At 47.3% G+C, this 24,537-nt stretch overlaps 1 protein-coding gene across 2 annotated transcripts in view; it reads left to right on the top strand.

The window, feature by feature from the left end:
* Nucleotides 1-24,537, top strand: part of MCM3AP (minichromosome maintenance complex component 3 associated protein) — a 622,263-nt gene that overhangs the window by 160,283 nt on the left and 437,443 nt on the right. For both annotated transcript variants that reach the window (XM_086956240.1, XM_086956239.1), the window contains exons 8-10: nt 11,188-11,385; nt 12,002-12,270; nt 12,785-12,947. In XM_086956240.1, coding sequence (XP_086812366.1) covers nt 11,188-11,385; nt 12,002-12,270; nt 12,785-12,947 — 630 coding nt within the window. The remainder of the gene's footprint in view (nt 1-11,187; nt 11,386-12,001; nt 12,271-12,784; nt 12,948-24,537) is intronic.

Here is a 24,537-nt window from a genome sequence, read left to right as displayed (position 1 = left end):
ACAAACATCCTCTAACAAGGGATACTTTAGAGGAGGATACAGAGGCAATAATAACAAAGGAAGAGGTTGCGGTAACAATAACAACCAATCCTCTTCTGCCACAAAACAGAGACTTCCCTCTGCTCCCCCCACAGCATTCCACTCCTGTAGGGGGCAGATTGCCTGTCTGGAACTCCATTACAACAGACAAGTGGGTAAGACAGATTATACAACATGGCTACTGCCTAGAACTTACAGCAACCCCTCCAACCATACCTCCCAGGTAGCGTCCAATGTCTACAGACCATCTGACTCTGATTCAACAGGAGGTTCTATCACTTCTACAAAAAGATGCTATTCAAATAGTTCCATTAGAAGAACAAGGAACAGGCGTTTACTCGCTGTACTTCCTAATTCCTAAGAAGGACGGAACACTAAGACCAATTCTCGACCTCAAGCCCCTCAACCATTACATACAATCTGATCATTTTCATGTGATCACTCTGTGAGAAGTTGGCCCGATATGCAGCGTTCGCTTATTCTAGCGACCACTATGCATCGGTCCAAACGACCCTTATGGTGATTGGTTGTAAGTCAACCTTAGACCAGCTATCCTAGTAGCGTGGATACGAGCAGTCTTCGGGCTAAACTCTAGAGGGCGTGTTAAGCCAGCTGTTATACCATCACATACCCCTTGAACACCAAGTGAAAGGACACCACACAAGTGTTATGAAAATAAACAGTGTATTTATTAGAATCACAACAGCCCTGTACTCTTTATGAGGACAGGGTACTAAGCACAGAACAAAACTCTTAGGAAAATACTTCAAGTGCACAATTAAAACAAATGCCCGAGGGCACGGAAAGTTCTAGTGGTCTCGGGCGGACCCGATAAGGCAAGTCGGAAGCGAGGGACTCAGGACCCTTAAGTAAGGAGGCTATGCAGGCACCGAAATGCCGAAGTTACCTAGCCACGAGGGCTGCGGCTGCACAAGTCTTACAGGCGTCGGGGGTCTTCGCTGACGAGCCAGGAGCCGGAAGGAAAGGAGTTGCTGGCCGGCGACCAGTGATGAATAGTTCGTAGTGATCCAAGCCTGGATCAGTGATCGTTGATACCTGAAAGCAGAGGGGACCAAGTTCGTACTACTAGCCAGTAGTCCGAGGGTACCAGGAAGGCACCGGATGGCCGTCACCTCAACTAGGTGAGTGGGCGACGCTAGGCTCTGCAGTCTCACGGACCAGGAGGCGTTGTCGGCGACCAGGATGGAGGTGCGAGCTGTCCCACGAAGGTTGATGCTGTCGGCGTCGCTGGGCCCAGGATTGGGGCAACAAGCCTTGGCAGATTTCAGGGCCACGTGGTGGGCCTAAAATGGCGTCTTGAGTGGACCAGGAGGGTCCGGGGTGCTCCTCTCGCAGAAGGGAGCAAAGGCCAGTCTGGAGCAACCAGACCAGCAGCGTTGATTGTCGGATGTCGTCAAGGAAGGGCACAAGCCAGCGGCTAGTGACCAGACAACGTGCTGAGCAGTGAGCAGAAGGGCCCCACGCAGATCGTGGAGATGCTGGGAGGCTGCACTTTGATGCTAGAGCGGCTCAGGGTCGGGGCTTCTCGGACCCCAGAGCACTCACCAGAGGATTCCTTCGGTGGTCGTGCTGGTTAAGAAAGCGTGCAGGTTTTGATGATGGCCGGTCCCTCGAGGTCTCGTCGCACCCACAGATCGCAGCTGAGCTGACGACGTGGGTAGAGGTCAGAGGTGCCAGGGAAGCCGGTTCTCGTCGAGCTGGGTCGTCGGATTCCTGAGGAAGGACTTGCAGCAAACCGCAGAGTTCTTAGATGGTGCCTGCGGATGCAGGGTGACTACTCCTTCGCCACAAGGGAGAAATCTTGAGAAGAGTCTCGAAGTCCTTTCGTAGAAAGTATTCTTGATTCAAAGATGATCTAATTTGGAAGGGTCCCCGCTCCGGCCTTTATCCTAAAGAAAGGGGTGGGTACATGACTAGGTCCTGCCCTAGGGGTGGGACCAGGAAGGGGGGTAGTTACACCCCTCTCCCCTGCCGGACTTTCCCCAGGTCAGGGCCTGCGCGCCCCTGGAACTGGTTCTAACCGGCAGATGAGTAGTGAGCACCGGGGTGCCACTCCGCAGTCACCTTCTCGCAAAGCCCTACCTACCCAGAATACACAAACCCTGTCTGGGACGGTGCGAACACCGCCCTGGACAGGAAACCCTTTGTCCAAGCTCTCCTCGCTGGAAGGACTCCCAGCAGCAGGAGGACAGACTCGTGTCTGTGGTGGCAGCATCCATTTTGTGGAGCTGAGGCTTTAGTTAACTTTAACCGGGTTTCACAGTTACGTACATGTCGTGTCCCTCTAGAAGGGCGGAATGCTAACCTCGTCGCCAGAATTGGTGAGGGGGCAGCATCCCGATTCGTATGACACCTTACTCGACATGTCTTGATAACGCGATACCGAAGTTATCAATATGGTACGCGTTATCATGGAACAGCCATTGGGTCTTGGTTCCGCAAGCTGCAACCGGGCTCGGCTCGTGCCAGAGCCCAATTCACACGGTTCCATGCACTCTGCCTTCAGGATTGTCAAGGCCTGCCATAGGAGTGACTGATAGGAACCCGGGTGTCCATTGTGAGGTTAGATATAGGGATACTATACCTAAAGCAACGAGCGAGTACGCTACGTTGCCCCAGCTGTCGTGCAGCCAGTTGTGTCAGATTTAGATGGCCATCCAGGGGTGGCATAATACATGCTTCAGCCCCTGGTATGCCCTGGGTACACCGCTGCCCTGAGTTACAGGGTCTGACAAGGTGGCCCAGTTCCAATTGGGTAATGCACCTAGGGTACACGCATCAATTTAGTGAGAGAACAGCTAGGCTGTGGGTCTGATTAGCAGGCCCACAGCCCGAGAAAGTCGTAAACCAGTGAAACAAAAGCAAAAAGTCTGGGTGAACATAGGATTGCAGACCCTACTCTCCTACACACTCTACAACAAGTGCTTCCCCTGCTGCAACAAGGTGACTTCCTTACAACACTAAATCTAAAGGGCGCCTACTTCCATATTCCCATACATCCTGCTCACAGAAGGTATTTAAGGTTTGTACTGGAAGGACAACACTATCAGTTCAAAGTCCTCCCATTCGGAGTGACAACGGCACTAAGAGTATTCACAAAGTGCCTAGCAGTTGTAGCAGCACATCTCAGAAGACAACATATACATTTCTTGCCTTATCTGGACGACTGGCTCATAAAAGCCAAGTCATTCAATCAGTGTGTCCAACACACACATCAGACAATTCAAACATTGCACGACCTAGGGTTTACAATAAACTACACCAAGTCGCACCTGCAGCCTTCGCATGTACATCAGTATCCAGGAGCTACACTAAACACGTCTACAGCCCTAGCGTATCCCAGTCCAGCCAGGGTACAATGCATTCAAGCCTTAGTCACCACTTTTCAACACCAGCAGTCTCTGCAAACCAGGGTGTTCATGAGACTAATAGGCATGATGGCATCTTGCATCTTCAAAGTACCACACGCAAGATTAAACAATGCGCTCATTACAAGAATGCCTAGCACAACAGTGGAACCAAGCTCAAGGTCAACTAACAGACCTGGTGTTGGTAGACAGCCGCACGCATCGCTCTCTGCAGTGGTGGAACACCAAAAACTTGACAAAGGGGCGGCCGTTCCTAGTGCCTGTTCCACAAGTAGTGCTCACAATAGACTCATCCCTCACAGGATGGGGAGCCCATCTCTTACATCACACAACTCCGGGCCAATGGACCAATCAACAAAAACTATTCCATATTAACCATCTAGAGCTGCTAGCAATATTCTTAGCACTCAAGACTTTTCAACTTCAAGTATAAAACAAAGCTGTCCTAATCGGGACGTACAATGGGCCATTTTTCAAAACATTTATCTGTTAGCCGAACACCTTCCAGGAGTTCACAATCAGATAGCAGATCTGTTAAGTCGGCAGTCACAACAGATTCACGAATGGGAACTACAGCCAGAAGTTCTTCAGCCTTTCTTCCAAAGGTGGGGGCACCCACACATAGATCTGTTTTGTCACACATGAAAATGCAAAGTGCCTAGCCTTCGCCGACAGGTTTCCACACCCACTGTCCGAAGGCAATACGATATGGATGAACTGGTCAGGCAGATTTGCGTTCGCTTTTCCGCATCTCCCACTCATTCCATTAGTAGTGCGCAAGCTCAGACAACAGTCTCTCACATTGATCCTGGTAGCTCCCACATGGGCACGCCAACCGTGGTTCACCACACTACTAGATCTCTCTTTAGTTCCACATCAAAAGTTACAGCTCACACCCTCCCTGTTAACACAGACCCATGGAGAAATCAGACACCCAGACCCAAACCAACTGAATTTGGCGATCTGGCTCCTGAGGTCTTAGAGTTTAGTTATCTAAACCTACCACCAGACTGTATGAACATCATTAAAGAGGCTAGGAAACCCACTACCAGAGCGTGTTATGCCACTAAATGGAAAAGATTCGCAATGTATTGCAAAAATAATCACATTGATACCCTGGATGCTTCCATTCAAAATATCATTTGTTACCTTTTATATCTACAAAGGTCTAATTTGGCATATTCTTCCATACGCCTGCACCTTGCAGCAATTGCTGCCTATTTACAAAACAGGCAACATCTGTCTCTCCTCAGAGTACCTGCAATCAAAGCTTTCATGGAAGGATTAAAAAGAAGAATCCCATCCAGATTACCACCTTCTCCTGTGTGGAACCTGAATCTTGTCCTTACAAGACTCATGGGGCCCTCTTTCGAGCCTCTACATAAATGTGAACTGCAATTCCTAACATGGAAAACAGCTTTCCTTGTTGCCATTACCTCTCTCAGAAGAGTAAGTGAGATACAAGCTCTCACTATAGAAGAACCATTTTTTCAAATACATCCTAACAAAGTGGTTCTTAGATCTAATCCAACATTTCTTCCAAAAGTCATCACTCCTTTTCACCTAAATTAATCTGTAGAGTTACCTTTGTTTTTCCAAAACCCAGACTCTGTAGCAGAAAGGGCTTTACACACATTAGATGTTAAAAGGGCGCTTTTCTACTATATAGATAGAACTAAATCCTTTCGAAAGACAAAACAACTGTTTGTATCTTTCTCTCCTCCACACAAAGGCAACCCCATCTCAAAAGGTGGGATTGCAAGGTGGATTGTAAAGTGTATACAAATGTGCTATATTAAAGCTAAACGTATATTAACAGTTCCTCCTAGAGCGCACTCCACTCGCAAACTAGGAGCCTCTATGGCTTTCTTAGGAAACATACCCCTAGAGGACATATGCGAGGCAGCAACATGGTCTACACCACACACCTTCACGAAACACTATTGTGTTGATGTGCAAGCTAGCAGCAAGCTGCAGCAGGCCAGACTGTCCTTAGAACTCTCTTCCAAACTACTGCAACGGATACAGGTGACCACTGCTAAGGGAGACACTGTTGCACAATCGATGCATAGTGTAAAATCTGCAGCTCATATGCCTCGAACAGAAAATGCTACTTAACAGTATGCATCTGTTCTTGCCATGTAGAGTATCTTTGTAGAGTTGAAGAGTTGTACACGCCCTCCCACCTCCCCGGGACTTGTATCCGTTCCAGTTTTTCATCTTACAAAGATGCACACGCATGGACATCCTTTTTTCTTTACTTCTACTAACTCCATCATTTCCCATCATGGCGAAAAGCAGATGGAGCCGATGCCCATATGCAGTATTGTCCAAGGGAGGAGTCACCTATCTCGTGACTACAAAGACTTCTTCCAAGAAGACAACAACCTGCAATCTTTCGAGCCCAACACCAGGTGGCAATCTAATGCATCGTGTACAACTCTGCAGCTCTACATGCCAAGAACAAATGCATACTGGTAAGTATCATTTTCCTTTTATGCAGACTTTTTGCATTACCTAAAACTACTCCAAATTTTATCAGACATGCAGAATTAGGAATGGGATTTCTGGAACACTATCTTGGTATAGCCCCTCTATATAATTATGGGTTAAAAAATATGGAGCACTTATCAGGCCGGGTTCTCAAGGGAAGTTCTAAGGAACTGTTTGAACCTTGATAATATGAATGCCAATCCATGGCTGGCCTATGTAAAGGAGTTTTACAAACTAAGTCTGGGTGCCCTCTTTATTTCCTCAGAATGCATAGGCCCTCAGACAAAGGAAGGGTTTTCACAGAGAAGAAAACCGAATTGAAAAGTCTCTTACCTACAGTGCCATTATTAACAATATGCACATTGTTACTGCTCTTGGAACTGACTCCTATTTATCCCTGGATAAGCAACTGCAGCACAGATTTTATCTGACAACGCTACTATTAAACCAAATCCATCATCTAGTTGCCTTCCCTCTGTTTGGTTCTTGGGTTGACCTGGACATGAAGTGTCTGTTTATAGCCTGTTCCACACAGTCTATTGCGTACTTTAAGCCGTTTTGCACTCTATACGGCTCGATAAGATCTCGATTCTTTTGCCCAGCCCTTTTGCACTATCACTTTACTTCATACAAAGAGGGATTAAGATGTTTACAATTCCTGGCTACCATCGAAATCTGCCATGCAACACTTAGTTGCATAATTGCTGCTATAAGGATTAGGAAATTTTATGCAATATAAGTTTGTTACTGTGATTTTAGATTCTTAGAAAATCCTTTTTTTAAGTGACTGCACTCGCCGTTTCCTTTTTTAACTGATTATGATTTTTTTTATTGATCTTACATGCTTTTATGATCAGTACATATTCGAATAAAGATGTACTTGATTTCATTTGGGCTCAACACTGCCACATTTAGATACCCTGCCTAGTCCCTTCTTATGTACTTATTTTTCCTGGTTCCAAATCTAAATGCACTATTCTTTTGTGTGCTACCCATCCCCCTTTTATATGATGTGCCTGTTCCCTTTGATCATTGATCCATTTTAATATATACTCCTGACTGTCAGGTCTCCCTTTATATGCCCTTCGTGGTTCTATGGATAAACTCCTCCAAGTTTTGACGTATACAATCTTCAGTCCCTGGTTCTTTTATGGTAGCACCCTGCTTAGTCCACTCTGGTCCTCCAATTAGGCCTTCTGGCATACTCTCTCATTAAAATGAGCAATTCCCCAGTCCCAGGCCTCTCCAAGGGTGGGATAGGAGGTACTTTCATTTTCATGAGATTTGTTTGCTATGCTTCACACGTGCGATGTGCTGAATAGCTTAACACCTATAAAGTCCCAAAAGCGAGATCTATTGACTACTCTACGCCAATGCACTCTATGCCACTCTACACTGCACCACTGCACTCTACCCTGCACCACTCCACTCTATGCCACTTCACTCTGTCACTCTACTCTGCAACACTTCTCTTTCCGACACTGAACTCTGTACCACTCTGCTCTTCATCACTCCACTGTACGCCAAAGCACTCTAATCTATTGTGCACTAGTGCGCTCTACGACACTCTATTCTATACCACTGCACACTTTCACTTCTTTCTCCTCTGAAACAATCTGCTCTGTACTACTGCCCTCCACAGAACTTTACTCCACACGACTCTCCTCCACTCTGCGCCACTCCACAACTGGCACTCTACGCTGTACCACTCTACGTGACCGCACTCTATGCAAAGCCACTCTACTTTAAACCACTGCAGTCTACACCACTTTACTCAAAACCAGTGCACCCTACGCCACTATACCTCCCCGATTTGCACCCCCACATTGGGCAGGAAAACTGCCGGTAAAGCTTAGAAAGGCTGTTGGAGGAGGCAAAATGAAGCCCACTTTTCAGTCCCCTCAATCTTCAAGATGAGGGGACCACTCTAATCAGGGCTAGGCCTGTACCCCCTCCCACAGGATGGTTGCTCAATAGTGGGTGTAGTCACCCCAGGTAAGGTCATCTTGATCTTAGAAATAATTAAAAACAAAGTATAATATTCCAAAATTGGTCCAGATCTCTTTGTTGAGTTGTGTCCATTATTGATCACAGTTGTGCAATACACGTCTGACACTCCTCTGTGTTAGGCCTAAGGCTGCTCGCCCACACTACCACTAATGGAGCACGTTGGGTTTTACATTAATCCCAGTACACTTTTTGGGGAAGCCCTGGACTCCCGGTATTACCACCTAGTGGCAATCGCATATACAGATCCAGCTTCCTACAATTGTAATTTTACATATGGCTTCCAAAGAAAATGAAGTATAGGTTGGCTGTCTGCAATGATTTGTGTTAAGTAAGCTACACAATCTGTACTTTAATGTTGCCTTGTGGCTTTTTTCTGCAATGGCAATTTGAACGTTCATGTTTTCTATTTTTATGTCATTTCCTGGTGACCGTTGTGGTCTACTCATGCATGTTTTTCTGTGAAGTAAAAACGACTATTATTACTGCCCAGAAAAGTAGTATGTGTATATTCCATATGAGGCGGTGACAGTATTTTAGTATTCAGATTTATAACGCCAGTATACCATGCAGTCTGTAATCAGGACTTCAGCTTTTACAATCGAAAGGTTATCAAGCATAACTTCATGTTAGAAAACTGCCCCAGATATTTTTAAACATGGAAGTCATCCTTGCTGCAGATACGTTTCTTTCCAGGACCATAATGTTTCTCATTTCGCATAATCGATCTTGAACAGGGGGAGGAGATTCATATTTTCCCCACACTGGGCAATAAGCGAGAGACATACAAAAGAACAGAAAAAAGAATCCAGTTCCTTTGGTAGTTTGCTCATCGCTCCTTTTCACCAGAGCTGTACAAACATTGTTCCTCTAAAGTTCTTCTAAGGGGCCCTCAAGTGTTTTCCTGTACTCCGGACCTACACCTCCTGTGTTTAAATTCCTGTTAGTAATGTAGTCCTGGGCCCACTGAGCTTTTACGACAAAAACGTTTGTAACTGCAAATATATGGCAAATAATACAGCCTACAGATAGCCTATATGTAGCAAAATAATGTATGCTCTGTTGCTCAGCTTATAAAGGATGGAAATGCATATCAAGATGAATTTCAGCCAATCTTCCTTAATTACGTTTAATTGCAATTCTTTTTTTTTGATTTAAAAATGTTTTATTGATTTTAAAAGCAAAATAACATTACAATTCAATAACTTGTTCCATTCCTCCTGCCCCCTTCCCTTAATCAAGTAGAGAAATGTGAGCCACACTGTGTGCAAATAAATTCAAATTTATACATGACATTGGATCACTTAAACAGCCTAATTGGTGCTATCGCATCAAATTGCAGCAGAATTATTAATACGTGTAATTGCAATTCTTGAGACCAAAGTAATATAATGTTTGAATAATGGGGCAGCTGATAATCTAGTAACATTCTGTTAACATGGGGAGTATAGCCCTTGCAAGGAGAAAATTCAGTTGAAATATGCTATCCTCGTCTTTTTATAGCTCGTAAAGTTGGTCCTAAGTTGCAGGTAATTTAAAAAAAACTCTAACGCTATTACCGGGCACTATCTGGCAGTGCCCACTCACCATGTTCTTGCAACCACATTCATTGTTTTCTGGAGTCGTTTCAATTGGTGGGATGTGGCTTTAAGTACTACTTGAATTTATGAAGTGAGACTAAGAAGATCTGCTCTAGGGTATTTTACGTTAAGGGAGTGGGTTTGGGGCTTGGGGAATATAGAAAGTCAGGTTGCGTGAAGAGATGTCTAGGACCTCAAATGAAGATTTCGGGTTGTTGCATCATTGAGTATGAGGTTATTGTGGTGTACCCAGGTTTAAAAGCTGTGGCAATGACTTTTGGAGTACTGGGGGGGGGGGGTTAGTAAGCTGGGCTCTCCAGGCAACCCATTGTATATTTGGATGTCATTTGTAAAGGAATGGAAGTGGAGTTGATGGGTGTAAATGTCTATGTAGCGTTTGATAACAGATTGAATAGTAGCCATGTATGCAAGGCGTTAGGCCCTTATACAGAGGGGGAGTTAAGCCGCAAAATAAATGATAAACAAGAAAAGTGCCTGCACTACTCAGGTTCTTATATCAACAATGCAATTGATTTCATTGTCTCACATGAATAAATCAAGTGAATGCGTTAATGATTTGGAACACATGTCGTTTTTTTTTATATAATCCATTATATTAAGGAGCATTCTACTAGTCATGGGGCACATTTCTTGTTAATTATATAATGACTAGTAAGGCATTCTGGTAGAGCATTATGGGACTCTGCTATTGGTGGGGCTAGTTTGGGAGAATAATTTCTCTAGTCATTTCTATATTGCCTCTTATTGGAAAGAAAGGATAAAAACAATATAAGAACTGAGGTAAGGATATTCTGTGAAGAATTGTTTGCGCTACTGCGTTAAATGTTGCCTAATGGTCTAAGAGGATGAGCATGCTTGGTGTGTTCTATTCAGCACTTTCAAGGATGCCACCCCAAACTCTGAGAAATTATCCAAGCATTCCCTGTGGTGTGCAAGTATTGGTGGTTCACATGAGCCTCTTGCTTGTGACAGATGTCCTTTTTGCTGCATGTGACATTTTGTGAGCTGTGATCTTAAAGTGGCACCGTTGACTCCAGGGGAAACTGAGAAAGGTATTTTCCGAATGATTTCACTGCTGTTGGAACACTGGTGCCATTAGGAAAGTGTCTGACATTGATTCAGCCTCATATTAACACTCCTTCCATCAATGCAGGATTTCTTTTGACATTACTTTCAGACCAGTAAGCAAGCAACTGTGCAATGTCAAATCTATCTCTTTGCTGGTAGTCCTTCTCCTCAAGGGTCACACAAGGATCTCACACAGGGACTTTTACAGAGATAGTCAGAAGATGTGTTGAATAGCTGACATTTGCAGGGTCCTCTTTATAGCTCATGTAAGTAAACCGAGCTTGCAATTCTATAGCTCATGTCACACTATTACCTGGTGTTCATGTTAAGTTACGTTTCCATCCTAATCAACAGATTTCAGCAAATCGAAAAGTTAAATTTACACTCACCCAGTCCAAATATAGAACACATTAGAAATGTGAAGAACTCATTGTAGACCCAATAAAAATACCAGCAGGCCAGCAAAGATTCTGAAATGAGGCAATTACTAGGTTCCCAAAGATGGAATTGAATGAAAAGGCAGAAGGTGGTTTAGACTGATTGCCTGTATGAGCTGTATCTCTCATTTGTTTCTCCGTTTCTTTCCTAAGGTAGACCATGCTGCTGCGGTGAAAGAATACAGCAGATCTTCAGCAGACCAGGAGGAGCCGCTGCCTCATGAATTGCGTCCCACACCAGTGTTGTGCATGACCATGGACTATCTGATCACACACATCATGGATCAGGGCAAGGACAATTACAGAGAGTGGTATGATTTTGTGTGGAACAGGACCCGCGCCATAAGGAAGGTACGTGTGCTCAACGTTTTCCATCCACTTCCCCTACCATCTATTCAAGGCTTCTTCAGCAGATACGTGTGATTTCAGGGCCTTTCCCTGGATCTGAGTAAGATCATATTATGTAAATAAAAGGGACTCTTGATATCTCTGAGCAGAGAAGCACATGGTGTCTGAGCTGGAACATGAATGCTGGACGTGAGCATGGAAGTGCACACACTGTCTCCTCAATTTAGCACACGCTGCAAGCCTGTGAAGCTGAGCCCACTCTGTTATCTGAGCAAGTTGAATGCATGCTGAAAGCTAAGACCGGGTGACCAATGAAGAGGCTGAAAATGTGGGAAGAGAAAGACAAATTGAGTTTCATGTGCTAAGTGCTTTCTGTGAGTCTGTCCAAGAAAGTGTACTTTATGGCTCTGAGCAGAAAAATTATATGCATCTGCGCAGATAAGAATACAGGCCTCCGTCAATGGAGATCTGCGCCTGTGGAATATTCACATGGTGTGATTCCAGATGCCTGCCATGCCAGGTATACTAGCCTTATAAGTTGTGACATGTTAAGAATTATTTTGTAGAATGCACTAGCAGTTTCCCAGAGGAGCATAACCCTGTACATTTTTCTTACCAGGACATCACACAGCAGCACCTGTGTGACCCAGCCACTGTTTCGCTTATTGAGAAGTGCATGCGTTTCCACATACACTGTGCCCATCACCTTTGCGAGGAATCTCGGTCTGCATTTGAAGCCAAAATCAACTTAGAAAACACCACAAAGTGCTTGCAGAGCCTGAAGGAGATGTACCAGGATTTAGCCAACAAAGGCACCCACTGCAGCTGTGAGGCAGAGTTTAGAGGCTACAGTGTCCTGTTGAATCTGAACAAGGGTGACATACTCAGGTGAGCAGCTTTCCATCACTGTGTTAATTTTCCCCTTTAGGCCACTTATGGGTATCTCATAATCGGAAGGTTCTGGATCCTTCAGCCAACAATATATCGTATTGGGTGACTTCTGCCTTTGTGGTTCATCACATTGCAAAGTTCATTTTTGGTATCTGGCAGGGACATGTGGATTAGTCCCTTGGTAACTGTTGAGAATGGGTGAGGATTAATCTAAAATTAGCAGCTTGTGTTTGTGATGGGAAGGATGTGCTTAGAGAAATTGTTTGTGGTAATCCTATTAAGTCGGGAGACCCAAGAGCATATATATAGCTGAATTTGGTCATTGAGATAGAGTGCCATACACTGTACAGCTGTGGACTTTTATGGGTAAAAGATGTTAAAAGCCCTTCCGTCCTGCCTGCTAAAGTGGCTAAGGGTGAGGAAATCTATTTCTGCTTAATTTCTTTTTTTTCTATGCAGCAAATGTTATTCACAGTAAGTAGCCTTTGACCTTTGCATCTATCCTCTCTAGAGAAGTGCAGCAGTTCCAGCCCGATGTCCGAAACTCGCCAGAGGTCAAGTTTGCTGTGCAGGCTTTTGCTGCCTTCAACAGCACAAACTTTGTGCGATTCTTTCGCTTGGTGAAGTCAGCTACTTATCTTAGTGGCTGCATTCTGCACTCTTACTTCAATCAGGTAGGTGGAAATTTGCAATGTATGGCTATCAAAATCTAACCCTTGGGAGAAGATGATGTGCTCTCTGCCCTCTACCTGGTGTTCTGTACATGCTTCCTCATGTAAAAGGCTGATTCCTTGTCCCTGTCCCAAATAGCTCTATTCAAATTTAGCTCCTCTGTGACAAATTCAGAGATTTTTGAGCAAGTCTTACATTCTGATGACTTGATTGTGTTTTATGGACAATTGTCAAAATAAACTGTTTATCTGTCTATCTGATAACTTGATGATATATATATTATATTCTAAGAAATCTGATTCTCCTAATGCACCTTCTTGACTGTAGCAAAACTCTTTGCTTAGGCAGTTATTGTTGTTTACACAAATCTATTGTACATATTCTTACCACCAATACATATATTTATACAGTTGGCTAACTAAAGATGCAACTTTGTTTTGCTGAAAGAACCATATGCTATGTTCAGAGAAAATTGGGCAAGATTATACTGGTTGCTGCCCAATGCAATATTACCAGTAGTAGCCACCCCTGCTCCTTAGGCAGTGTTACTAGTAGTTAAATCTGAAAGAGACACGTTGGTGATAGATTCCTTACCTTAGAATATCCCCAGGCGTCAAACTGGATCCGGAAAGTTTTTTCGACGGCAGTACCCCTGCATGTCTGTGGGTGGCGTTGTGCGGCACAGCATCCGTCGCTGGCACCGTACGCGCCGAGATGACATCACAAAGACTACTTAGGCGCCACCCATCCCCGCTGACGTCAGTTCTTTCTTTTTCCGTGCCAGTAAGCGCATTCCGGTTAGAGCACGTACCGTAGTCACTTTTTGACTACTTGTTTGAGACTTTTGTCTCCTGTAAGTCTACTCTGGTGCATGTAGGGATGCCTGGTTTCAAATCTTGTGGGGCCTGCTGTCGCAATATGTTGGTTGCGGACCCCCACGGCGTCTGTCTCTACTGCCTGGAGTGCGACCACGACTTTCAGTCCTGTATGACTGTCTGGCCATGGCCCCGAAGGCCTTGAGGTAGCGGGGCCGGAAGCTGCTTGAGGTCCGGCACTTGTTCACGGTCCAGTGGCCGCTCCAGAGAACGCTCGCGGGGCCACCATTATCGCTCTTCGGGCTCCAATTCTTCACCCTCAGATTTGGGTAAGAGACGACACAAAAAGAAGTCGAAGAAGCGTTGTTGCTCTCCGACCTCCCCCCGTCGGTCCCTGGATGCGTACGAGGGGGACAGGTTCTGCCTCTGCGGCTCCTTCGGAGCCCGGGAGTCCTGCAGCATTCCCACCTTATCCGGGTCTGTCGGCGACTCCCGCACAGGTGCAAGAGTTTCTTGCTACTATGGACCGCCTGTTTATGCCTCGGGCTCCCGGTGGGCAAGACCTTGTGCCCCGTGGTCCCCTTTCAGGATACTGTTGAGCCTTCGGCACTGCAGGATCCTGCGCCGCTGGCTCCGTCCACGGTGCCACAAGGTCCCAAGCTGCCGGCTCTGGCCCCAGCGCCACCCTCGGCTCCGCCTCTGGCCCCGGCGCCTGAGGCGGCGGCCTGAGTGGATACCATTTGTTCCGCCTCTGCCCCGGTTCCCGGACAATTTTGTCCCTACCTGGAATCTGGGACACAGTGCCGGTTCGGCCCTGTCCGGCGCCGTTCCTGGCGCCGTTTGTTCCTTCCCCGGTCCCTGCCCTGCCGCCGTGGTCTGTACCACATACTGCAGAGGTGGAAGACGACTTGGAGGGGTCCGAGCACCCTCTTGCTCGTCAGTATGACTCTAAGCAGGACTGGGAAGACGACTTAGAAGAGGCCGACAGCCTTGATTTCTCCTCTGACCAGGGGTTTGCCTCTCCTCCATCTATCATGGAGGAGGGCGCTTCTTACACGTGGTGCTCCATCGGGCAGGTGAGGTCCTCAACCTTGATCTCCCTATTGTGGCCCTAAAAACGAATCTCCTCACTGAGGTGCTCCAGATGGCGTCAACTTTGTGGGAGCCCCTGCTGCCATTTAATGACGCCCTCACTGACGTCTTACTGGGTAGGTAGTCGCGGCCAGCCACAGGGGCCTGTGTGAATAAGAACGTCGCTAGGCGTCCTCTCCCGCGCCGGGTGACCTTGACTTTCTGACCACTCATCCTACGCCTGAGAGCCTGGTCATCCAAGTGCCTTTCCCGTGGCTCCGCCGGAGAGGGACTCTAAGAAGCGGGAGCAGTTCGGCAAGCGGTTATTCTCTTCGGCCAGCTTAGGGCTGCGGTCGGTGAACACCGCATGCCTATTGGGGCACTATTCCCATGCGGTGTGGGATACGGTTGCACAGTTGTTCCCTCAGTGTTTTGAAGAGGTCCAAGCTGTGCTGTCCCAAGCTGTTGCCAAGGGTAAACATGCAGCTAAGTTCGCCTTTCGGTGTGGTTTGGACACCGCGGACTCACTAGGTAGGGTGATCTCTATGACTGTTTGCTACGTCGCCATGCCTGGTTGTGATCTACCGGGTTCTTGGCAGATGTCCAAAGCTCACTCATGGACATGCCCTTTGATGGCACTCGCCTGTTTAACGATAAAGCCGAAAGTGCGCTGGAGCATTTTAAGGACTCTCAGGCTACGGCCAAGTCCTTGGGTCTCTCCACCATGCCAGAAGTAGGACGTGGTTGTTATTCCCACTACTTTCTGGTCCCCAAGAAGGACAAAGGGGGCTTGCACCCCATCTTGGACCTCAGGAACGTCAATCGCTTTCTCCGGAAGGAGAAGTTCAAGATGTTGACTCTGGCTCAGGTCTTGGCTGCCCTTGACCCTGGAGACTGGATGGTAGCGTTGGACTTGCAGGACGCATATTTTCACCTCCCCGTCCTGCCGGCCCACCAGCGTTACCTGCAGTTCACGGTAGGCTAGGAGCATTTTCAGTGTGCCATGCTCCTCTTCGGCCTTACCAGCGCCCTTCGGGTGTTCACGAAAGTGATGGCGGTGGTCGCAGCTCACCTGCGTAGGTCAGGGGTGTGAGAAGTTGGCTTGATATGTGATGTCCACTATTCTAGTGGGCACCCTGTATCAGTCCAAACAACCCTTATGGTGATGGTTGTAAAGTCAACCTTATAGACCAGCTATCCTAGTGGTAGCATGGACAAAGCAGTCTTAGGCTAATACTTCAGAGAGCATGTGAAGCCAATTATTTTACCAATTATAATCCTTTGAATACCAAATGAAAGGACACCACACAAGGTATATATCAAATATATATGTATGTTCGAGGCATGTGGGCTGCTGAATTCATATCTGTGCATAGATCGCCGCCTAGTGTTGGGTCCGGATGATTGCACATTGTTGTCCGGAAAGAGTCTTTGAAGTATCACGAGATAGGTGGCTCCTGCTCTGGACTACAGTGCGCATGGGCATCCTCTCCATCCTCAGATTGTTTTTTTCCGCCATTGGGTTCGGATGTACTTTCGTTACTCGGAGTTCGGAAACTTTCTAAAGGCCAAAAGGCCTTAGGGGCGTCGGTATTGTATCTTCGATCGGTACCTACAACTTATTCCTGTTCTTTCTACTCAGGACGTCGAATCGGGCCGCGTGGCCTTCTCGACACCAGGGCCAATCGTCGATGGAACGAAGTCCTTTCAAGCGATGCCCCAACTGTAACTCTAAATACCCACACATTGATAAACACCCAGTCTGCAATAAGTGTTTATCTCCTGAACACAACGAAGCCGACTGCTTAGCTTGTGCTCAATTTAGATCAAAAAAGACTCTTCGGATTCGACGTGCGGGGCGACAGACGATGCAAAGGTCAGCACCCGAACCGGAGAACATCTTTGAAGATGACGAAGAGGTCGTCGACCCGGAGGACTCGGATCAGCAGTCGGAGCAGGGGTCTGAACACAACTCCAACTACTGCGTCGATGACGAGGAAGACCTCATCGAGGTAGGGGACGACGAACCAGGCATGGGAGCCGTCGAGGACGACTCCGGCGAAGACGCTGGGCCGACCGTGAGTACGGAGCCCAATATATTCGCTGGTTCAGATCCAGAGGCTCAGGTCGAGGCATAGCCGAAAGCCCTTAGCCAAGATCAGAACGACGATTCGATAGCCCCGCAGTTAAGCCCGGCTACGAATGTATCACAAGAGCCATTGGTACCACATTTCCAAATTCTGGAGAAATCGAAACCGAAAGTGATAGTTGCCAAACAGAAACCGAAACTAATCGACATCCCATTCTTCGGACCGAAAATGGTGGATCCGTCGAAGCCGATCAAGCAAAAACAGGTTGTCGACCCATCGAGGTCGCTTGCAAAGGTTGTCGAGGCCAGAGCAACTACTCCCGCGTCCGCGCTTAAGCGGAAGGCAGTCGACCCGACGACATCGACATCGACGCCTGGCACAACTAAAAAGGGACTCGAACGGACAACGGTTGTCGATCCGAAGTTACGCGTCGAACAACCAAAGCAAGTGCACACGAAGGCACTTATTCAAAAATCAAGACTCGAGCTGAAGAGCTCCGTCGAACCAAGACACATAAGCATTGCTCCGAAGCAACATGCTCCGAAGACGACGCCGGGCAACAGAATGGTTATCGAACAGCCAAAACCAGTCGGATCGGAAACCACGGCTCCAAAAAAGCAAACGGCCCAACAACCTCTCGGACCGATAAAATTCGGACTCCCTCCACACGTCAAGCCAAGGGTGGTCGAAAAGGATAGCGGATTCCAACCAACACAGCCAAAAAGGCCGAAATTGGGGGAAAATCCGACAGTAGTACAAGAACAGGATCCCTCAGCCAAGGAACAGTCTAAACTGTATGTCGACCCCGACACTGGGAGGGTGACCCTGTTAAAGAGGAAAATCAGGCCTGACCCTGCCGTTGAGTCCTGCAAGATACCTCGAAAGAGGAAAAGAGACACTTCAACATCTCCAGTTCTCTTTGAAACTATCACGCCATATGTACAAGAAACATATATGTACTCGCCCACACGAACAGATGACTATGGGGAGTATGAGGACAATGACCAATACAATTATCCAGCGGATACTGACCAGGACACACAAACTCAGCCATGGACTGACCCTGTGGATCCTGGAGATTCTCAAACAATTCCTGACACCTCTGCATACCCTGTAAAAACATCGTCTACAGAGGACACAGCTGCCTTTAACGCACTAATAGAAAGGGCAGCATATAATCACCATGTGGAGATGCACGCAGATCCCATCGATGAGGACTTCCTCTTTGACACTTTTAGCACCTCGGAGAAAAATGTTAAAACATTGCCAATGCTGAAGGGGGTGCTTAAACATGAAGGGGACATATTTAAAGACACAACCAGGGCACGGGTATTTAACCCTAGGATAGAAAGAAAATATAAACCAGCCCCGGTTGACCTTACATATATTAAGGGACAACTGCCTTTGGACTCTCTAGTTGTCTCCAATGCACGTAAACGTGCTAATTCGCAAACATCTGGCGAAGCTCCGTCTCCAGACAAAGAGTCCAAAATTCTGGAGGCATCAGGAAAAAGGGTGGCTGCTCAAGCGGCTAACATCTGGAGAATTGCAAACACGCAAGCCCTGTTAGCTAGGTATGACAGGGCGCACTACAACACACTAGAACAAATCTTTCAACACCTACCTGACCTTTATAAGGAACAGGCAGAATTCCTGATACAGGAGGGCAAGCTCATATCTAATGCATCCATAAAATGCGCCTAAGATGCAGCAGACACAGCAGCCAGAGCTATCAACACCAGCGTCATGCTTAGACGACATGCGTGGCTACTCATCTCCGGGTTTAAAAGTGAAGTTCAAACCACTTCACTTAATCAACCTGTTAACCCTGACTATTTATTTGGTCCTGATGTGGACACCATACTGGACAAAATGAAAAAAGACACAGAGACAGCCAAGTCTATGGGTGCCTTGCAGTCACAGCAATACAGAGGCGGTTCCTTTTGTCGCTCCAGCAACAGAGGAGCTCTTAGACACCTCTTATAATAAAAGCAACACGCAAAACACCTACAACACGAACAGTAGAGGTGGATACCGTGGCAATAGCACCAAGGGTAGAGGACGAGGAAATAACAGCTCCAGGTCCTCCTCCAACACCAAACAGTGACTTCTTGTCACTGCCACCAGACCATGTAACACCGGTCGGGGGAAGACTACAGCAGTTCCTGACAGTCTGGAAAACCATAACTACAGACATGTGGGTAAGGCAAATTATACAGCATGGCTATTGCCTAGAGTTAATGTCCACACCGCCCAACATACCCCCCAGACAACGTCCTATATCCGCAGAACACCTACACTTATTGCAGCAGGAGGTCATCAGCATGCTACAAAAAGGGGCCATAGAACTAGTACCCTTAGAACACCAAGGTACAGAGGTGTACTCTCTGTACTTTCTAATCCCCCAAAAAGACGGGTCTCTCAGACCAATTTTAGACCTCAGGCCCCTGAACCAATACATCTTATCAGAGCATTTCCACATGATCACTCTGCAGCAGGTGTTGCCACTATTGCGTAAAGTAGATTTCCTCGCAACATTGGACCTCAAAGACGCATATTTCCATATACCTATACACCCGGCACACAGGAAATATCTCAGGTTCACAATTCTAAACCAGCACTACCAATTCAAGGTCCTCCCTTTTGGGGTAACAGCAGCCCCAAGGGTGTTCACCAAGTGCTTAGCAACAGTAGCGGCACACCTCAGAAGACAGCACATACATGTCTATCCATATCTGGACGACTGGCTAATACAAGCACAGTTAGCCCAGCAGTGTGCCAGCCTCATGTCGCGCATAGTTCACCTCCTGCACGACCTAGGTTTCTCGCTGAACTACAACAAATCCCATCTCCAACCTGCCCACGTCCAGCAGTATCTGGGAGCAACAATAGACACTCTGGCAACAAAAGCGCAACCAAATCCTGCCAGAATAAGCAGCATCCAAACGCTCATCCAAAAGTTCAGGCCGCAACACTCACTCCCGGCCCGAGTGTTTATGCAACTGAAAGGCATGATGGCCTCGTACATCTCCGTAGTCCCTCATGCAAGACTTTACATGCGTCCGCTGCAGGAGTGCCTAGCACAGCAGTGGAACCAGGCTCGGGGACAATTAAACGACCTAGTGTTGGTGACCAGTCGTGCATACAACTCTCTGCATTGGTGGAAACCACAAAACCTCTGCAAGGGACGACTGTTCCAGGAGCCTGTACCACAAATTGTGCTAACAACGGACGCATCCCTGATAAGATGGGGAGCCCATGTTCTCCACCACACAGTACAGGGCCTATGGACCAGCCAGAAATAGACCTGTTCGCCAAAAAAAGAAAACGCAAAATGCCGGTCCTTCGCCGCAAGGTTCCCACACCCGCAGTCTCAGGGGAATGTGATATGGATGAACTGGTCAGGCAGATTTGCATACGCTTTTCCACCAGCTCCGTTGATACCTCTAGTGCCACGCAAGCTGCGCCAGCATTCCATGACGCTAATCCTAGTTGCTCCAACGTGGGCGAGGCAACTGTGGTACACCACGTTCCTAGAACTTTCCGTGGTGCCCCATCAAAGGCTACGTCTAACACCCAGCCTCTTAACGCAGAGCCACGGAGACATTCAGCACCCAGATCCACAGCAACTGAACCTTGAGATCTGGCTCCTGAGGTCTTAGAGTTCGGCTACCTCTACTTACGTCCTGACTGCATGAACATCATCAAGGAGGCAAGAAGGCCTACAACAAGAGCTTGCTATGCGTGAAAGTGGAAACGTTTTGTCATTTATTGTAACAACAACGACATAGACCCACTGGACGCGTCCATTCAAAATATCATATGCTAACTTTTGCACTTACATCACTGCAATCTAGCCTATACGTCCATACGGATACACCTAGCAGCCATAGCTGCTTACCTTCAGAACAGACAGCACCTTTCCCTGTTCAGAGTGCCCGCAATTAAGGCGTTCATGGAGGGCCTCAAACGAGTGATTCCACCAAGACACCCTCCTTCCCCTGTCTGGCACCTAAATGTCGTGTTAACCAGACTAATGGGACCACCTTTTGAGCCATTGCACTCCTGTGAGATACAATTCTTAACATGGAAGGTGGCTTTTCTCATAGACATCACTTCGCTTAGGAGAGTTAGTGAGCTGCAAGCCCTAACTATTCAAGAACCATTCATTCAAATTCACGCAAATAGGGTCGTGCTTCAGACAAACCCTAAATTCATGCCTAAAGTGGTATCGCAATTCCACATAAATCAAACAATAGAACTGCCAGTGTTCTTTCCAAATCCACCATCAGTACCTGAAAGAGCCCTGCACACACTGGATGTGAAAAGAGCTCTGCTATATTACATAGACAGGACTAAAGACTTTAGGAAGACAAAGCAGTTGTTTGTTGCCTTTTCACCACAGCACAAAGGTAACCCTATTTCAAAAAGTGGCTTAGCTAGATGGATAGTTAAATGCATCCAAATATGTTACATTAAAGCTAAAGGTACTTTAACAATGCCCCCCAGAGCGCATTCCACATGCAAAATGGGAGCATCTATGGCTTTCCTAGGGAACATTCCTCTAGAGGAAATATGTAGGGCAGCCACATGGACCACCATACATACATTTACCAAACACTACTGCGTAGATGTACACTCCAAGCAGCTGTGGGACAGGCTGTTCTCAAAACTCTTTTCCAGACTGCTGCAGCTGGCACAGGTAGCCACCGCTAAGGGAGAGACTGCTACACATTCTATGCACAGATATGAATTTAGCAGCCCACATGCCTCGAACGGAATATGTTACTTACCAGTATGCATCTGTTCTTGGCATGTAGGGCTGCTGACATTCATATCGCCCACGCTCCTCCCCGGTGCCTGTAGCATTCACTCTTATTCTTGCTTTCTTGCATGGACATCTCTCACTGTATCACACTCCATCTCTGCCACAATGGCGAAAAACAATCTGAGGATAGAGAGGATGCCCATGCGCACTGTAGTCCAGAGGAGTAGCCACCTATCTCGTGATACTTCGAAGACTCTTCCAGGACAACAATGTGCAATCATCCGGACCCAACACTAGGCGGCGATCTATGCACAGATATGAATGTCAGTAGCCCGACATGCCAAGAACAGATGAATACTGGTAAGTAGCATATTCCTTATTACTAACACAACCCCTCTGCACTCTTTATGAGGTCAGAGTTCAAGATACAGCACAAGTAACTCTAAGCATACTAGAAGTTGCACAAATACCATTCTGCCCTAGGGGCCTCACGAACCATATACTAAGTAAGTGGTATAAGAACCACTTCAGGAAAGGAGAGTAGGCCTAGGGCCCAGGAAATCGCTGGGGCTACACTGATCAACCAAAGGTTAGGAAGTAGGAGTCCCACAGGATGCTTTTGCAGTGTCTAAACACACACACGAGTTACCATAGACTTTCAATGGGAGCATAAAAGTTACAAAGTAGTTGATTTCGGACACTTCCAGGTGGACTACGGGAAAACCCAGTTAAACTAGGACACTTGGATAGTTGTTACCCACGGGAGCACCAGAGTACTCTAGTTACCTCACCCAGGGAAGCCGGGTGCATAGGCGTTCTTTCGTGTCGGGTTTCGTCGATCAATCGTATGGGGAGCTGCAAGAAAGTGCTGCAGTCGACCAGGAGGAAAGTGTCCTGATGGATCCAAGGGTGGATCGGAGCAGTGAATAACCTGAAAGCCAGGAGGCGTCGACGACGACCAGAAGCTGGATACGGACTGTCCCACGAAGGAGCCAGCTGTTGGCGGTGTCGGTATCCGGATTAGACCCAACAAGCCTTGGCAAAGGCAATCCACGCAGAAAGGGAAGATCGGCTTCTGTTCAGACCAGCAAGGTCTGGGGAGCTTCCACTTTACAGGAAACCAGGAGCAAGCCCGGAGCAACCAGGCAAGCGGTGTTTCAAAAGGATGTCTTCAGGAGGGCCACTAGCCAACGGGCTAGCAACCGCTAAGACGCGTCAAGGGGAAATGCAGGCGCAGGCCCCACGCAGCACTCGTGGAAGGCTGAGCTTCGGTGCACTTACTGCTCGGGGTTGGGGCTTCTCAATCCCCAATGCACAACTTTGAGGACGCCTCAGAAGCTGCACAGTTAGCAAAAAGCAGGTACTGCAGGAGGTCCGGTCCCACGTCTCTCGTGTCCGCCACGGGTCTCAGCTTTGCTGTGGATGTGGGTCGGAGTCCGAGAAGTCTGGAAGTCCAGAGGCTTCGGGTTGCGGCGGGAGCGTCGACAAAGCAAACCGGCAAGTTACTGTTGGTGCCTGTTTGCACAGGATTGTCACTCCTTGATCACAAGGGAGATGTCTTCAGTCTTCCAGTCGAAATGGAACATCGAAGGTCTAAGAGTTCGTTTCAGAGTTTCTTTCCGGGATAATCTAATGTCTCTGGACACAGTTCCTAGCTTTTTACTAATCTAAGGGGCTGGATTACTTGCTAGATCCCTCCTAGGGGTGGAACCTGAGAAGGGGTGGTTACACCCCTTTCTCTTTGTCCAGTTTCGCGCTAGAGCTGGGGCTGGAGTGCCCCAGCAACTGGTTTGAACCAAGCTATGTATGGAGCACCTTGTGTGCCCCAGGCAGTGTCTGGAAACAGCAGGTTCGAGGCATGTGGGCTGCTAAATTCATATCTGTGCATAGATCGCCGCCTAGTGTTTGGTCCGGATGATTGCACCTTGTTGTCCTGGAAGAGTCTTCGAAGTATCATGAGATAGGTGGCGAACGGAATATGCTACATACCAGTATGCATCTGTTCTTGGCATGTAGGGCTGCTGACATTCATATCGCCCACCCTCCTCCCCGGTGCCTGTTACAGCTGTAGCATTTCTCTCTTTTGCGTGGACATTTCTTACTGTACTATACTCCATCTCTGCCACAATGGCCAAAAACAATCTGAAGATGGAGAGGATGCCTATGCGCACTGTAGTCCAAGGGAGGAGCCACCTAGTATTCCAAAGTGTTTGACACCTTACACGACATGTTTTGATGAAGCCAAACCAAAGTTAGCATTAACCCCGAGTATTATAATGCACTTAAGAATATATGGTATGCTATATCATAGAACAGCTATAAGGACATGGTTCCGAAAACTGCAGACAGGCTCAGCTCATGCTAGAGCACCATCTCACATAAAACCAAGCACTCTGCCTTCAGGATTGTCAAGGCCTGCCATAGGAGTGACTTACAGGTGTATATGTGTCTATATATAAGGGTAGATATAGGAATACTATATCTAAGCAAGGTGTGATTACACAACCTTGCCCAGGCTGAGTGATCAGCCTGTGGTGTCAGTTTGGATGGCCAGCCAGGGGTGGCATAATACATGCTGCAGCCCCTGGTAGGCCTTGGAGGCACCTATGCCCTGGGTACCTATGGTACACTATACTGGGGCTCATAAAGGTGACCCAATAAGGTATGTACCTAAAGTACTTGGTATGATTTAGAGAGCGAACAGCTGGGCTGTGGGTCTGATTAGCAGGCCCACAGCCACACTAAATTTGAAAATCCAGAGTATCTCAGCAAAAAGTGGGGGTGACCATAGGAAGCAGACCCTACTCTCCTACACCCCCCGCCCCCCCAAACGCAGGGACATTAAACT

This window comes from Lissotriton vulgaris, chromosome 2_1 (assembly GCF_964263255.1).
Source record: "Lissotriton vulgaris chromosome 2_1, aLisVul1.2, whole genome shotgun sequence".
In the NCBI taxonomy this organism is placed as follows: domain Eukaryota; kingdom Metazoa; phylum Chordata; class Amphibia; order Caudata; family Salamandridae; genus Lissotriton; species Lissotriton vulgaris.
Note: the sequence above shows the minus strand (reverse complement) of the source record. Positions and strands in the feature narration are given on the sequence as shown.